The 18,121-nt window shown below is 36.6% G+C and overlaps 1 protein-coding gene across 2 annotated transcripts in view; it reads right to left on the reverse strand.

Annotated features, from left to right (window-relative positions):
• Positions 1-18,121, reverse strand: part of C5 (complement C5) — a 106,181-nt gene that overhangs the window by 42,797 nt on the left and 45,263 nt on the right. For both annotated transcript variants that reach the window (XM_032251481.1, XM_032251480.1), the window contains exons 21-25: positions 11,542-11,769; positions 10,318-10,378; positions 6,125-6,214; positions 4,324-4,536; positions 3,812-3,887 (exon numbers count right to left, since the gene is read on the reverse strand). In XM_032251481.1, coding sequence (XP_032107372.1) covers positions 3,812-3,887; positions 4,324-4,536; positions 6,125-6,214; positions 10,318-10,378; positions 11,542-11,769 — 668 coding nt within the window. The remainder of the gene's footprint in view (positions 1-3,811; positions 3,888-4,323; positions 4,537-6,124; positions 6,215-10,317; positions 10,379-11,541; positions 11,770-18,121) is intronic.

The following is an 18,121-nucleotide window of genomic DNA, read 5'->3' on the forward strand; positions in this document are numbered from 1 at the left end:
TTAGTTCCTCATGTTTTACAATAGGGTCTGGGACTAAAATTTAAGAGTAGAAAAGAATTTTTTAGTCACCTTGAAGAGAAATCTGGCAAAATCTGATAAAACTGTAAATATGTATACCTTATGTTCCAGCAATTCTATCTTCTGGGATATACCCTAGAGAAACTCTCACACATGTAGACAAAGAGACATATGAAGATGTGCATTATCACATTGTTTGTAATAGCAAAAGTTGGAAATGGCTGCCTGTCAAGATAGGAATGGATAAAGAATATATACTATGTAATATATTTGTAAAATAAAACACTGCATGGCAATGAAAAGGAGTGAGCTATATTTACCTATACTGTTAGATCTAAAAAAACTAAGTATTAAAAGAAAAAGGTAAGTTACAGAATGATAGATATGAAAACAGTTATAATCATTTAGAAATACAAAAAGGGACTGTGAAGGCATAACTTCATTTTGGAAGCAAAACAGCCATTCTCTCTTTTACAATGCTTAACTTCCTTAAACAGTGCTTGCTTAAGAATTCCAGGAACTAGCCATGAGATAAAAATCAAGGTTGTGAAATGTCCCCTGGAGAAGAAAAATACCGAGCAGTTAATCTACAAACCTGTTTCAGTCTAGCTGACCACTAGATGGCCCATTACTAAAGATAATAATCAGAACAAGACATGCTGACCCGTATGTAGCTAACTCCTGCACATAGTTTTCCAAGCCCCTTCCTCTTTAAAATCCCTCTGGCCAGCCTGGGGCATTCAGGATAATTTCGTGAGTCTAGTCTCCCATCACCTTGGGTTGCTGCCTCCTGAATAAACCTGCTTTTCCTCCTACCAAACCTTGTCTCTTGAGTTTGGCATTTGAGCAGTGAGCAGCCAAACTGGAGTTAAGTAACATCTATGTGATTTCATGTATGTGTATTATATAAAACATTAAAAATGTTCTGGAAAGATGCATAAACTCATGATAGTGAATGCCCATGGCGGAAAGAAACAGAAATAAGATGGAGGCAGGCTTGTAGTTAAACAGAAAACTTCAATATCCATAATGCTCTCTTTTATTTTATTATTATTATTTTTTTTTTAGACGGAGTTTCGCTCTTGTTACCCAGGCTGGAGTGCAATGGCGCAATCTCGGCTCACCGCAACCTCCGCCTCCTGGGCTCAGGCAATTCTCCTGCCTCAACCTCCTGAGTAACTAGGATTACAGGCACGTGCCACCATGCCCAGCTAATTTTTCGTATTTTTAGTAGAGACGGGGTTTCACCATGTTGACCAGGATGGTCTCGATCTCTTGACCTCGTGATCCACCCACCTCGGCCTCCCAAAGTGCTGGGATTACAGGCTTGAGCCACCGCGCCCGGCCTAATGCTCTCTTTTAAAAAAAAATATAGACAAACACAAAAAACATTTATAGTCAACAATTTGGGGTTTTGTTAATATGAATGGTATTTGTACTTTTAAAAATCTTTGTATTTCTCAAGAAAATTTGAGGGTATTTAGGTGCTAGACATTTTCTTCTATGTCTATTATTTCTTTCAAGGAACTTATGGAGTTGGGTCTATGTTTCTTGCCCCAAACTGTTGAAAGGCTCTGAGTGTCTACTGAGAGGCTGTTGAACCTTCCTGTGGGGCTTTCTGCTCTCCAAATGGGTTGCAATTTTAGACACAGATCTATTTCCCAGGTCCTGCTGTGGCAGTTTCCAGTCTTCATTGACACTCACTCCCACTCCCGCATCCTGGGTTATCCTCTGGTTGGTGTGCTGCAGGGGTCTACGTGTCCTTTTTTTAATATATAATTTATATATATTTTTTTATTTTTTATAATATATAACATATAATTTAAAATATATAATATAGTTTTTATTGTTTTATTAAAGACAGGGTCTCCCTATGTTGCCCAGGCTGGTCTTGAACTCCTGTGTTTGTCAAACCATCCTCCTGCTTCAGCCTCCCAAAATGCTAGGATTACAGGTGTGAGCCACTGCACCTGGCTCTGTGTATCTTTTAAAGTGCACCACCCACACATGGTCAGACCTATTTCTAAGGTATAATCGATGGAACTTGGTAGCTGATCAGAGATAAAGCCAAAAGGAAAGGAAGGAATCAAAAACAACTGATGATTCTGACATGATCAATGAGGGACAAAGGGCAAGGTGTTGCTGTGCACTGAGTAAAGAAACAGAGAAATGTATCTGAGAAAGAAAAAAATGAATTTGGTACATATTGTTTGAAGGGCCTTTGTCTCCCAACAACCTAGAAATGTGGATCTAGGACATTTCCTAACTTCTTAGGAAAGAACTTAGGCCTTGAGACATTGATTAGGGGGGCATTGGCCTAGATGTTATGAAAGTCATGGGCAAAAATGAGATTGTACCAGGAGAGTTTACAGAAAATAAGAGAGCCAAAGACAACTTTCTGGGAAATCTCAATAGTTAAAGAAAAAAATCTAAAATTAAAGTATTCTAGGTTGTAAACTCCTTAAATATGTTTCATACAGAACCTACAAAGCAGCTGGCACATCGTGTCTATTAAACATTTTGTCATAGCATGATGGTTTTATTTTTTTGTTTTTTGTTTTTTGAGACGGAGTCTCAATCTGTCACTAGGCTGGAGTGCAGTGGCTTGGTCTTGGCTCACTGCAACCTCCACCTCCCAGGTTCAAGTGATTCTCCTGCCTCAGCCTCCCAAGTAGCTGGGACTACAGGTATGTGCCACCATGCCCAGCTAATTTTTTTTAATTTTTACTAGAACTTGGGTTTCACCATGTTGGCCAGGATGGTCTTGATCTCTTGACCTCATGATCCATCCTCCTTGGCCTCCCAAAGTGCTGAGATTACAGGCATGAGTCACCATGCCTGGCAGGTATTTTTTGAAAATAGACTGCCATGTGGGCTCTTAATTAATTCACACTATCTTTCCCTCAAATCATCATAATTTTGGAAGTTATGGTTTATTGAATAAATACTTATTGAGCCTCTACTATGTGTCAGGTACATACCATGCACTAGAGATACTTAGGATGTTCCCACATGGAGCTTACATTTCAGTTGGGGAGATAGACAATAGTGGAATAAGCAAGAATGTTAGTAATTATGCTGAGAAGAAAAATGACACGAGATATTGGAAGGGGAATGGGTTGCAGTTTTAGACATTATGATATAGCAGAGGCCTCCCTAAGGTGACATTTGGTAAAGACCTGAGGGAAGTAAGAGCCAGTCCTGCTGATACCTAAGGAGGAGTATTCCAGACTGAGAAAACAGTCAGTGCAAAGGCCCTGAGGTGAAAACATGTCTGGTGCATTTGAGGAAGGCCAGTGGGGCTGAACCGAGGGGAAAGAGACAATAGGAAATAAAGTAGGAGACATGAGGTGGAGCCAGATCATACAGAGTTTTGTAAATCACAATAAGAATTTTGTTTTTTACGCTGGGTAAGATGGGAAGCTCCTAAATGGTTTTGAGTGGCATGATCTAACATATGTTTTAACGGGATCACTTCAGTGGCTATGTCGAGTATAGACTGAAGAAGATCCAGGGCTGAACCCAGAAGACTAAGGGAGGCTAGTGCAAGAATCTAGGCAGGAGAGGAAGGTGTCTTGGAACAGGATGGTGTAGTGGAGTTGGTCAGAAGTAGTCAAATTCAGGATATATTTTGAAACCATATCTGCTGGATCGGATGTGAATTATAAGAAAGGAGTGAAGGATGACTAGGCTTTTAGCCTGAGCAATTGGAGGAATGGAGTTTACATTATGGTTATCCTTCTTTAGTTAATTAACCACTATATGAAAATGCAACTCAAAATCTTCTACTTACCAAGTGCTAGCACTTCCACCCTTCCACACGCTGTAAGAATAGTCAGCATTTTTGAAGGACATAATGCTCACCATCCCTAAGAGGAACAAGGAAAAGAACACAGTGCTTCCATGACCTCCGTTTCTGCTCAAAGAATACTTTATCAGCCCCTGAGAATGGTAAGCTTCCTTTGGTGTTGGGCAGAAAGCATAAGCTCTGTGGCCAGCATTGAACTTCTCAAAGGAAGTATATGAATTGCTTGAATTGGGAATTATCAAGTAGAACATTCTGATCTCATTCCAAGAGGAAGGAAGTGTTCTGTACTTTGGAATACAGGTGCCTTGTCTCTCATCCAGGCATTTTGGTAAGTTAAGTCAAAATGCTACAGAAATAATCTTTATATAGTAGAGTCCATCTCATGACTTTTTTTGCTAAAATTCTCTTATAAAGTTTTCTATAATTCACAACTTAAATATTAGTGTAATCAAAGTTTAAAATCACCCAATTTTTATGTGAAATTCATTTTTTTTTACCTGCTTTTAATTTTTTCTTCAGGTTCTGCTTTTCAGTTAATGAGTTAGGATGAAAAATGTTCCAATGATTCCCTGCTTCCAGATAGTGAAAAACATAGAATGCGGGGACAATGCTCATCAGCTCCGCCTCTGCACTGCCTTTGGGGAGGTGGGTTAGGATATTGATGCCTTCCTGGCTTAGAGCTGCAGAAAAGACCTCACCTATGAGCAGTCCTGAAACAGAAAAGATCAAAATAGACACAACCGCTTTTTATTAACTTTAATAGTACATTCCGAAGAGGGAAGAACAACCAACTAGAGATGGTTCTTCCCTTTTTATCTAGGCAGTTGACTTGCTTCTCAGAAATGGGGTGAGTAAAAAAAGATCTGGTTAGGAATATGAATTTGAAAGAAACAATAAAAAAGACCTTAAAAATCACTAAAATATGGTGGTAGGCAATGTAATACAGTGGACTGATTGCTGCAAGAGAACGTGGCAAATTAGTTGTCATTCAACCTGATAGTTTTAGACATCATAAACCATATTTACCAATCTTTTCCAGGAAGCAAAGCAGAGAGTCTAAATAGGGAGTGCTAACATGACTCTTTCTACAACGCACTGTGCAACCTTGGACATGTCACTTTCTTTTATATCCAACAACAGGGGTGCACATGATTGAAAAGATCCTTTTCAGTACTAACATTTTGTGATTCTAAAGTTTTATCTGAGATAAAATGTAGTCAGGACATTCTATCATTTGGTAATAAGTTACTGAATCATAAGGCCTGGAGACTAGGGAAAACCTAGTCACTTATGCAAATATCACTTCTGCAAATGTATCTAAGTGGAGGAGAACCCCTACTATGGTTTGAATGTATATGTCCCTTCAAAATTCATACACTAAAGCCTAATCACCAAGGTGACAGTATTAGAAGGTAGAGCTTTTTGAGAGGTGATTAGGTTATGATGGCTCTACCCTCATGAGTGGGAGGAGGTTGTTCACCCCTTTTTGCTCTTTTGCCTTTCCACTTTCTGCCACATGAAGATCTTGGACTTCCCAGTTGCAGAACTGTGAGAAATAAATTTGTATTCTTTTTTTTTTTTTTTTTGAGATGGAGTCTTGCTCTGTAGCCCATGCTGGAGTGCAGTTGTGCAATCTCGGCTCCTACCTCAACCTCCCAAGTAGTTGGGATTACAGGCACAAGCCACCATGCCCAGCTAATTTTTGTATCTTTTAGTAGAGATGGGGTTTCATCATGTTGGCCAGTCTGGTCTTAAACTCCTGACCTCGTGATCCACCTGCCTCGGCCTCCCAAAGTGCTGGGATTACAGGCGTGAGCCACTGTGCCCGGCCTAAATTTGTATTCTTTATAAATTTTGTTATTTTGTTATGTCAGCATAAATGGACTAAGACAATCTCTCTGGGACTGGTACTTCAGCAGGGTAGTGCTGTTCCCTCCAGGCCATGTGCAGGCCATAAAGCCTTCTCTGGAGCAGAACTGGCCACTAAGACTATAGAAAGTTCTTTAAGTCTAGAAGCAACTGCACCCCCACTTGAGAGACATCTTTGAGCCAATGACAGTCCCTACGCTCCATCACGGGAGAATGAACCTCCATGTAAATCAGGCAGTTGGAAGAAGATAGTGGGAAAAGCGAACAGAGGTTTGAAAGTGGGGTGGGTAAGGGTCGAGCACTCCTAAAGGTAGGTTTGTGTGTGCCACTGAACGCAGAAGTGGAGAAACAGAATAATCATGAGGATATTTTTTTTCTGTTTGAAGCACCAAGTGAAACGCGAAATAAAAATGGCATTTGTTAATTTACCTTTTATACTCAAAATCCTTTTGATTTTTGTTTTGGGGACCAAATCTAATGGTATCCGGTATGGGAACTCCTTTCGTCTGCTAATGGTACCTGTAATTTAGAAAATTTGGATTTATACAGTTTCCAGGGGAAGACTATTTACAGATAATTTGTAGTGTATCTACTTTCAAAGAATTTTTCAAAATAAAACTCTTTTATAATTATATTATTAAAATTTTAAAAGAAAGTTAAAAATCATCAAGTACTTTTATCAAACCCTATGCTTGTATAATCTTATTAAAGCATTAAACCTGGCTGTAAGCTTCCTGGTTATTATAAGATGTGAAATAAATAGGTTATATAAATCTTATTCACCAGCAAAATATAGCATGCCATCTTGCCCAAAGAGAGAAGATTGTTCCTGAAACTGAAAGCCAAGAATAACTAACATGCAATTTCTTAGTCAAGGATATATTGAACATTAGCTCCACAGGTAAGTATGACCTGAAATTCTTTCCACCTTCCCTTCCCAGTCTAGTTTTGATACTTTTTAATCTATAAGCAAAACAACAGAGTTTTAGCATACTAGTATCAGATAATTTTTCTATCGTGATCACTGGTTTACATCCAAAAAAAGGTAACATTTATCATTCTACTGATAGAGTACCAAGCATGCTACTAAGCTCTTTAATTGAACTAGTGTATTGGATCCTCACAACAACCCTGTATGTTAGGTCCATTTTCATTATTTTGATTTTATAGATGAGGAAATTGAGGCTTAGAAAGTAATCTGTTCAAGGTCACAGAACAAGTACAGGTGGAGCTGCAATCTGAACTCCAGAAGTTTTGCTGCAGAGCCCATACTAGTCACCACAAAGAGAATCCACCTTGCATTGTCCTTCTAAGAAAGTACTTTGGGGACAGGAATCATTTCTCATTCCAGTTGTAGTCCCAGTATGTAGCATAGTCCCTGGCATATGGAAGATGCTAAAGAAAAATGAGTCATATTTTGAAATTTAATGGACAAGCCATGTGGTTTTCCTAAAAATGCAGGAACCTTCCTCATAAAACTTCTTTCTTCATTAACCCTTGATAAATGCAGAGGGTTTATCAAAATAAAACTCAGTGAAGACATTTAAGAGGTTTGCAATGTGGGTGAAAGAGCATGGAGTTCAAAAAGAGGTTACTATGTATGTGATACTGGGCAACATTCAACCTTTCTTAGCCTCAATTTGTTCATCAGTTAAATGGAAATAACAATATTTTCCTCAAAGGATTTTTGTGGGATAAAAATAATATAGACAAACAGCCTGGCATACAATTCATGCTCGGTATATGGGACTTACTACAGATAGCTTTGAGATTATCCTAGATTTGTTCCTCCACCATTTTCCCCACTGAAACCTGCTCTTGACTATTTCAATTCCATTGGTAACTCTATTACCAGATGGAAAAGGTAAAGAGAAAGTTAAAACTAAGAGAAGTTAATTTTACTCCTCGTCAGTAATCACGATAAAAGACCAATCAAGACATCACACAAAAAGGCAGATTCCAGAGAGATTAAAACATTTTCAAGTCAAATCTATAAAATTAATAGACTATCTACAACATCTTTGTGAACTAAGGGAAGAGAGAGATCTCTTAAAGATCACCTAAAATATATATAATCATAAGATAAAATTATGATGGATTTGACTACATCAGAATAAAGAATTCCTTTTCAAAACCTGTGAAGGTTTGTTGTTGTTCAAAGAGGTACATAACAGACAAAATCAATAAGAAATTTTAAAAAGACAACCGAAATGTAAAATTTTAAAACGTATGAATAGGCAATTGACAGATGGGAAACACAAATGGACAAGTATATGAAGAAATGCTTAAAATCACTAGTAACCAGAAGAATCCAAATTAAAACAATAATGAGATATTGCTTTATACCCATCAAAGATGCCACATTTTAGAGAGGCAAATGTGGTTGGTGAGGTTGTGGAAGAGGAAAACCCTCATGCACTGCTAGAGGAAGTATAGCCATTTTGAAGGGCAATGTGACAGAACTAAATGGCATTAAATATGTGTATACCCTTTGACCCAGCTCCTGGACATATAGTCCAGGTAAATGTGAACATGGATTTTTCAAGAAAAATATATTATATATACAGCGATGGATAAAATTCACTAGGGGATGGATAAAATGGTGAGGAAACATACTCTGAAATTCTATGTAAGAAAAATGAATTAAATATACCTATAACAATAGAGATATTACTATGTACAGTTTGCTCTCCCTCACTGATATATTTTTAGATTTCCTTTAACATCATTGTCCATTTATTTTTCCAAATACATTTTAGCAGTTTTTTAAAACTGAACCCTGTAAAGTATCATACTTGTATAGCAACTTCAATATATAAATATTAGAAGTAGGTCAGACACGGTGGCTCACACCTGTAGTCCCAGCTACTCCAGAGGCTGAGGCAGGAGAATTGCTTGAAACCAGGAGGTGGAGGTTGCAGTGAGCTGACATGGCACCACTGCACTCCAGCCTGGGTGGCAGAGTGAGACCCTGTCTCAATAATAATAATAATAAATATTAGAATATTAATAAAATATCTGAAATAATCTTAACAGAATTTTCATCTTTTCCCTCTTCAGCTCTCTGGAAATCAGGAAAGCTGCCTAAATCTAAGTTGCCTAAAATGGTAAGGGAAAAAAGTCATATGAAAAGATTGGAAAGAGGCATAGATTTTTGTTTTAACCAGATTTTCTCTAGAGAGATTTATTTCCAGATAAAAGACTGTTCCTATCCTGTGGCTCTGATGTTCACACCTAGGCTGTGTAAAACAAGACTGCTCTGGAAAATTGTTGCAATAATGTCAGTATAGAAGCATCAGTGGTGGAAAAAAAGAGAGAAGTGAAGGATACAGTGGTTTTTGAGGTTTTACATAATTGCATGAGGCTGAAACCCTCAAAACTTGTAATATCTCTACCCATAGATCATTCACAATGGGCAGGCTGGGAGGAGGTCTGTGTGAAGGAAAAATTGGAGAAACAAGTAAGCATGTGGACATATGTACACAGATGGAGTTTTCTTTTTAATTACTCTACTGAATTAATACTCCTCAGTTCATGATACTCAGCTGAATTAAAGTGTAAAGGGTATTAATTCTTTGCTTTCCCAGAGGAAATGGCACTGATGATAGTGGTTATGATCTGTAAGTAAATTTTTCCCCATTGCTATATCACTGAAAGGAAACAGAATTATTAATACAACTTTAAGATAAATTTGTAAGCATTTAATAAGAACTATAGTAATCTGTCTTTTTTAATTGAAAAGAAAAGAATGGTTAACTGGGCACATCCTAAATTTCATGAATACATGTATATGTATTTAGACCTTGATTAAGTACTCAAATGTTTGTAAAATTCTAGCTTTGGGAAGATTTGTGATATCTCAATTGAAGGAAAAGCAGGGAAGCAGGAGCAATGAGGAATGTGTTTAAGTGATTAATCAGCATTACTATGTTTTCAAATAATGCATGCTCATTATGTAAATTACTTTTTCTTAGGTGTTCTTTGGACTGTTGGCTCAATAATAATATATTATAAGTTATTGTGATGGATAGAAAATAAATAACATATAAGGGAAGTCATGCAATTATTACTATTTCAAGGCCTTACATTCAAAATTAATGGAATTATTATTGTTGTGTCTCAGTCATTCAGATTATAGTAGTTGTTCTATAATGCTGTCAAGAAAGACTGTCAAGAAAGACAGTGATCTAAGAAGTGGATACATCTTTTTTTTTTTTTTTTTTTTTTTTTTTTTGAGACAGGCTGGAGTGCAGTGGCATGATCTTGGCTTACTGCAACCTCCACCTCCCAGGTTTAAGTGATTCTCCTGCCTCAGCTTCCCGAGTAGCTGGGACTACAGGCACCCCCCTTCCCCACCACACCTGGGTAATTTTTGTATTTTTAGTAGAGGAAAGGTTTCACTATGTTGTCCAGGCTGGTCTTGAACACCTGACCTCAAATGATCCACCCACCTTGGCCTCCCAAAGTGCTGAGATTACAGGCATGAGCCACCATGCCGGGCCAGAATGGATACTTCTGATTCTAGACAATTCACATTCTGAAAAATAGTGTTTTAAATTATATACACACTTTAACTTTTAAAGCAAAAGACAACATATAAAATAAAAAATCATTTTGCCTACCATAAATACCTCTAGGATCCAAAGTAACGCCAGAGTAGCTTTCCCTTTTGATACCTTCTGGCTAAAATAAAGGCAGAAAACATTCAGTTAAAAACATAATTAAGTTTATATAACCTGAATTTCCTGGATCAACTTTTCCAACTAACAAATTCTTTTTCTTGGAAAAGGCAAGCTATGTAAAAATACTTACATGCATAAAAGCAGCAATAAGATTTTATGGCTATTTGTATATTGACTAGAGCAAACACTTAAATGGAAGTTATTTATAAGTCATATAATTGTTCTAAGTGTTTTCTATGTATTTACTCATTTAACCTCTAAAAACCTCTATGAGGTTGGTGCTGTTATTATTCCCATTTGACAGATGAGGAGACTGACACACATGGAAATCAAGTAACACCATCACACTGCTAGGAAGTGATGGAGCCAAGATTCAAGGCCAGGCAGCCTCGCTCCAGAGTGCACAGAACCACAATGCAAGGATAAATAGGACTGTGCCTTGCACAAAATCAGTTGGTACATGTTTACTGAAGTGAATTTCATAGCTGAAAACTGAACTCAGAGAGTGAAGAGCCAGGAAGACCCAGTCTGTCATTAACTGGCCATACGACTCTTGGCAAGAATCTTGTCCTTTAAAAAGTACTATTATTTTTAATTTGTAAATCATACTTATATAAAAATATTAATGTTAATAACAGGAATACAATTGACAGATTGTGAGTAAATTATACTTAACAAATGATATATTTCTTCCTTTTTGGGCCTGTTTATTTGTTTATACAATGGAAAGTTTTCTAGACTATAAGTTCTTTAAATTCAAGGGTCACGTCTTATTTATTGTTTTATCTCCAGTACCTTGTATAATGCCTGGCACATAGATTTTAAGATGCACTTTCTGAATGTATTAAGGGAAAAACAGCCTGGAAGACATGTACCAATTGTTAAAATTGGGTATCTCTGGGTATGGGAATTATTGATGATTTTTACTTATCTGTGGTTTTTCAATATTTTATATTTTCTACAAAACAAATATTATTTAGGCAAAATTTCAGACTTATAGAAAAATTGCAAGAATAGTACAACAAAATCTAGAATAACCTCCAAACAGATTCCTTAATGCTTAATGTTTTGTTAAATTTACATTGTTGTTTTTCTCTCCCCCCCCTTCTGTGTCTCTCTTTTGCAATAATTTAAGCATAAGTTTTTTAAGCATGTTTTTCTTACCACCACTCGTAATGTTTTTACTAAGATTTCTTTTCCAAACGAAGTGTCCAGTGAAAAATTGATGTTGTGAAGGCCAGTTTCCAGAGGAAGCACGGTGAAGGTCACCAAGTGACTGGAGGAACCCTCTACTTTCTGGTACACACATTTGGAGAGCTTTATGCCCTGATGATCAGTGGCTGGGCTTCCCGACATACAGATTCCCTCCACAGCAGACATTTTAACACAGAACTGAAATACCACAAGTGAAGAATTATATCAAAATAATTTTTTTTTTTGAGACAGAGTCTTGCTCTGTCGCCCAGGCTGGAGTGCAGTGGTGTGATCTCAGCTCACTGCAACTTCTGCCTCCCAGATTCAAGCAATTCTCCTGCCTCAGCCTCCCTAGTAGCTAGGCTTACAGGCATGTGCCACCACACCCAGCTAATTTTTGTATTTTTAGTAGAGGTGGGGTTTCTCCACGTTGACTAGGCTGATCTCAAACTCCTGATCTCAGGTGATCTGCCTGCCTCAGCCTCCCAAAGTGCTGGTATTATAGGCATGAGCCACTGCACCCAGCCTTGAAATGTTTTATCTCTAAAAAAGTTTACCTTGATTATGCTTGTGTGGACACAAGCTCTCCACTTTAACAATGTTAAAATAATCCCTTAGATTCTAAGGCACAGGAGGAAGCTCCTTTCAGATTTCCTAACATAGATACACAAATTGTTGTAGAGTTTAGCAATGCAAAGAGATGTCTAGAAAAGTCAATACTGTCTCAGACACATCTTACCTTTCTCAGACTGTTACCTACTAAATTAGGTACAGAGCTCATGCTGTTGTGATAGAACTTGTTATCCTGTCTCCTTACGTGTTTGTTTGTATTTCAGATAGTGGGAGCCTTAGGTTCAGGTACTTGTTCCTTTTCATCTTATTCATCTTTGTATCTTTTAGCTCAGTCTTTGGTATTCAATAAATGATGGTTTCATCAAAGACTGAAAATTCCCTATATTGGCATTCAAGGCCCTGCCCATTATGTCCTCAGCTTATTTTTCTAATCTTATCAACTTCCCATTTGTATCTCATTTTACAACTAAACTCTGGCTCCAGAAACACCTGGATTCAAATTTTGGCATCCGTCTTATTAACTGGTGATGGAAAGCAGTTGCATGAACTCTCTAATCCTCCATTTTCTCATCTTTGTAATGGGAATAATAATAGTGCCAACTGACTTCTGGCTCAACTAGTGAACATTTTTCGTCTTCCCTCCAAATTCTGGTGAACTGATAAAATTGCGAACTAGACCCAAAAGAATAAATCCATAAAATCCAGAATAAATCAAGCAGGTAAACAAGAGAGAGAACCAGCTATTCAGCCACTAATTTTGAGGAATTTCTTGAAAATAGAAAGTTCCTTTTCCCTCTTAACTATCTTCTTGGGAAACAACCACCAGGATGGGAGGGGCCAGAGCAAAAGACCATTGGATCACCTTCAGCCAATGATTTCCTTAGGACAGCAGGGGTAGAATGGGGAAGGATAGATATAGAAGAGTCATTTAATACAATTCAACATAATTGCATTATAAAAACTCTTAGTAAATTGAGATTAAAATGAACTTTTGAAACTGATAGAAAATATCAAAAACAGTGGTTCTGGTTTCAGTAATAGCCAAATAGCTCATGTTGGGCAACCCTTCTGAAAAATAACCACAAACTCTAGACAAGATATATATTAAAACAAACAAATTATCTGCAGATACCAGAGAGTGGAAGGGAAAGTGGCATTTGGGAGAAGGGAATGACACTGAATAAGTACGCTGCTTTTTATAGCTTTACCCTGAGGGCAGGCTCCATTGGTGCCTTTGAGTGGCTAAAACCCCGGTAGAACCTGACATCATACTGGCTTGAGGAACTAAAGAAGAAAGTAGGGAGTAGTCACCACAGCTGAATAGTGAAGGAGCTCCAAGTTCTGCATATAATCCTGGCTCAAACCTGGCTGACCCTTGAACTATGCACAGCACAGACTTCTAGCATCCCAGCTAGGGCTAAAAATACTGAACTGAGATTTCAGAGTTTGGGACTGAATTCAGCCAGCTGTCTGCTAACACACACACACACACACACACACACACACACACACACACACACGAAAGATCTTTAGAGGAATGTAATAGAATCCAGAGTCTACATAATATTTTTATTAATAAAGTCCAAGGTTCAATCCAAAATCACTCGATATAAAGAGATAGGAAAGTGTAACCCATACTCAAAAGGAAAGGTAATTAACAGGAACTAACCCCAAAATATCATAGATGTATTTGTTTCTTATTTTGACATGATGGAAATTCACTGATAAAGATTATGTAAAATATGGCAGTATAGTAATATGCATGACACTTTCAAATGCTGTCAAGTTATATATAACTGTGTCATTGCAAAGGACATACAAAAGAGATGGCTGGCTAGATTTGGCCCGTGGTCCATAAGTTGCTGACCCTTGATTTAGTTCATAAACCAAAAGGATAAAGAGATGTAAAACATTCAACAGATGGCCCGTCAATTTCCTTATATTAATTTATAAATTCAGGATAATACCTATGAAAACCCTATTATAATTTTTAAAGGAGAATTCATCAAACTAATTCCAAAGTTTATCTAGCAGAGTAAATGTGTAAGAATAACAACATCAAAAGCCTTTGAAAAGTAAGAATACCAGAGAATACCTGCCTAATAGATATAAAATGTAACCACAAATCTATGGTACTTTTAATCAGTGTGATACTGATGTAAACAAAACAGAAGAGAGATCTATAAATAGATGCACATATATGGAAATTCAATATATACGGGGGCAAGGTGACATTATAAATCAGTGGAAAAAGATGAATTCCTTACAAATACTGCTGGATCACTGGCTATCTATTTGAGATTAGCTCTTTATTTCAGATTTTTAAAAAAATCTAAATGCTCTTAAAAAGCTATAAAAGTACTACAGAAAATATAGAAAAAAACAGGTGTTTTTTTTTGAGATGAAGTTTTGCTTTTGTTGCCTGCTAAAGTGCAATGGCACGATCTCAGCTCACTGTAACCTCTGCCTCCCAGGTTCAAGTGATTCTCCTGCCTCAGCCTCCCGAATAGCTGGGATTACAGGCATGCACCACCATGCCCAACTAATTTTGTATTTTTAGTAGAGACGGGGTTTCTCCATGTTGGTCAGGCTGGTCTCGAACACCCGAATTCAGGTGATCCGCCTGCCTTGGCCTCCCAAAGTGCTGGGAATACAAGCATGAACCACCTTACCTGGCCAGAAAAAAATAGTTTTTTAAAAAAGATTTTATTTTAGGTTCAGGGGTACCTGCGCAGGTCTGTTGTACAGGTAAATTGCATGTTGCAGGGGTTTGGTGTGCAGATTGTTTCATCAGTCAGGTAATAGGCATAGTACCTGATAAGCAATTTTTTTATCTTCACCCTTCTCTCACTCTCCACCCTCAAGTAGGCCATGGTGTTTGTTTTGTGTCCATATATACTCAATATTTAGCTGCCACTTATAAGTGAGAACATGTAGTTTTTTGTAGAAAAACCTTTTTAAAACTTGCCGTGTGAAAAGATTTCCAAAAAACACCAAACTCAGAAGACATAAAGGAAAATATCTAAAGATTTTATAACACACAAATGAAAAACACTGTTAACAAAGTTAAAGACAAGTAGCAGATTAGAGAAAATACCAGCAACATTTATAATCAAAGGATTAATAACTGTAACATACAAAGTGCTCCTGTAAACAATAAAAAGTACATTTGTTGAGTACTTACTATGGGCCAAGTACTATATTTACATGAATTAGCTCATTTAATCTTCAACTATGAAATGGCTACTATTATATCCAATTTTTCAGATAAGAAAACTAGGCAAGAAGAAGCTAGGTAACTTACCCCAGAAAAAAGCAACTCGATGGAAAGCAAAAGAAAGGGTATTAAAGTAGTGTATAGAATATCATAGAATACATTAAAGAAGAAATACAAATGGCCAACAGACAAATGAAATGAGGTTCAACATTACTAGTAATCAGGGTAGTGACATAGAAACATTAATGACGTATCACTTGTGTCTGTCAACTTGGCAAAAATTTTATATGTATTAAGAAACACTATATAGTGCTGTCTTTCATGTTTTTAAATGTTATGTAGTTGTATTCATTGTGTACATATTATTTTGCAATTTGTTTTTTTCAGCAATGCTATATTTTTGAGCTTTAATCAAAATGATACATGTAGTTATCTAGTCCCTTCATTTCAATTTCTGTATATGTGTTCATTTCATGCGTAAAAGAAAAAGTATTTATCCCCTAAATTATAAGAATGTGAGGAATCAAGGCTACCTGAATACAGTTGGTAAGAATGTCAATTGATGTAGTCCTTTTGGAAGATAATTATGGCTATATTTATCAGCGGGTAAAATGTCCATGCCCTTTAGCCCAGTTAGTTCACTCCAAGACAAAACGTCCATCCTACAGAAATATACATGTAGGAAGATATGTATGCATAAATGGAGACTTTGCAAAATCACTTATAATAGTGAAAACCTGGAAACAACCTAAATGCCTTTAATAGAAACATGGTTCAATAAATTATAATATACCCACCATGTGAATTACTGTGCAGCCGTTAAAGTAATGAAGTAAATCTGTATATACTGATATGGAAGGATGTCTCTGATAATATTATTAGTGGAAACACAAATTGCTGATGCAGTGTGTGTGTGTACGTATGTGTGTCTGTGTGTGTATATATATATGTGTATATATACACGTATATATATGTATATACACGTATATATATGTATATATACACGTATATATATGTATATATACGTATATATATGTATATATACACACATGTATATATGTGTGTATACGTATATATATGTGTATATATATGTGTGTGTATATATATATACACACATACACACGTACATACACAAACCTATTTCATATGTTTAAGACTAGGTGAGCTGAGGAGCCCCTGCTGATCTCAGTTCTACAGCTGAACAGAGTTTGGCTGTGGCCTCTGTGCCTTACCCATTTGTTATGCCCACCTATTTATGTGTCTATCTTGAATTACAATTTACATGGTTTAAGAGTGACACATCCATAATCATCTACCAAAATCCTTTGGTAGCCAAGATCAGTGTGAGTTATAAAATTATACTCAGACTGTTTTGATGAGATAGTCTGACTGTCTTAGTATCTCAGTTTCTAGGACTCAAGCCAATCTTGAATCAGGATTTTGAGACATAAAAACCACTACAAGAACCCACTGGAGAAATGGTTTTTGGTATCTCTATCTGAATTATGCTTATCTTAAATTCAAGAAAGCATTCTGTTTGCAGAAAAGATAGTGAGTTTGAAGGCAATAATGTTAAAGCAACTTCACAGCTTCTTAATGGAGGCCCTTTTCCAACTCTTCACATCATATTTAGGGTGGTGGGAGTGAAGCCAAATGAGGGAAGGCAATTCCACAGGGCTGAAGATGGTAGCATGATTCACAGGATTTATGCAAACCCTGTGAGTAAATTCTAAGGAAGATAAATGAGTAACATTTTGACTTTATTTCTATAAAAATAAGATAATACTGGCTGGGCACAGTGGCTCATGCCTGTAATCCCAATACTTTGGGAGGCTGAGGTGGAAGGATCACAAGGTCAGGAGTTCAAGACCAGCATGGACAACGTGGTGAAACCCCATCTCTACTAAAAATAGAAAAATTATCTGGGTGAGGTGGTACATGCCTGTAATCCCAGCTACTCAGAGGGAGGAGGCAGAAGAATCACTTGAACTCGGGAAGCAGAGGTTGCAGTAAGCCGAGATCACATCACTGCACTCCAACCTGGGTGACAAAGAGAGACTCTGTCTCAAATAATAAATAATAATACTATCAGTATGGCAAATTCTGATTACTTAAGTTTATTCCCCATTTACAGCCTGTGGCCAAGTAAAATCTGTGTGTGCATTCTCTGATATTTAGCATTACCTGATGAAACAGGTTTATATGAAAAAGTTCATTTTTACTGAAAATTAAAATTGTGGAAAAAAATCAAATTGGCCTTTCCATGACAAAAAGTAAGTCTGACTTGGCTAATTATTTTATCAATGAGGACTGATTTTTCCAGTTAGATTTTGTGGCAAACATATTACATAAATTGAATAAGCTAAATGTGAAGCTCCAAGATATAGGATTAAAATATATTGATAAAGAGGTAATAAAATTGACAATAGTTATATTTTATCAATCTTCCTGATAATATTGGATTAAACAGCAATGCCTACCTCTATAAAAGTGAAAAATAAGAATAGGATTTATACCAAACCCTCTCTCATTTCTAACAACAAATAATATTTATCCATAGCTATTAAGCCAATTGAGAGAAAAGTTTCATTTATCAAATGAGAAGATAATTTTTAAATAAAATTTTATTTTTTACATTTAATAACTTTATAAATATATATTATGTTATTTTGTCAATAGTATACTAAGAATAATATTTGTAATGATATCTAAATTGACATATCATTTGATACTTTGAATCTTACAATCACGAAATTTTAA

Source organism: Sapajus apella, unplaced genomic scaffold (assembly GCF_009761245.1).
Source record: "Sapajus apella isolate SASKATOON/1434 unplaced genomic scaffold, GSC_monkey_1.0 scaffold76, whole genome shotgun sequence".
Taxonomy (NCBI): Eukaryota; Metazoa; Chordata; class Mammalia; order Primates; family Cebidae; genus Sapajus; species Sapajus apella.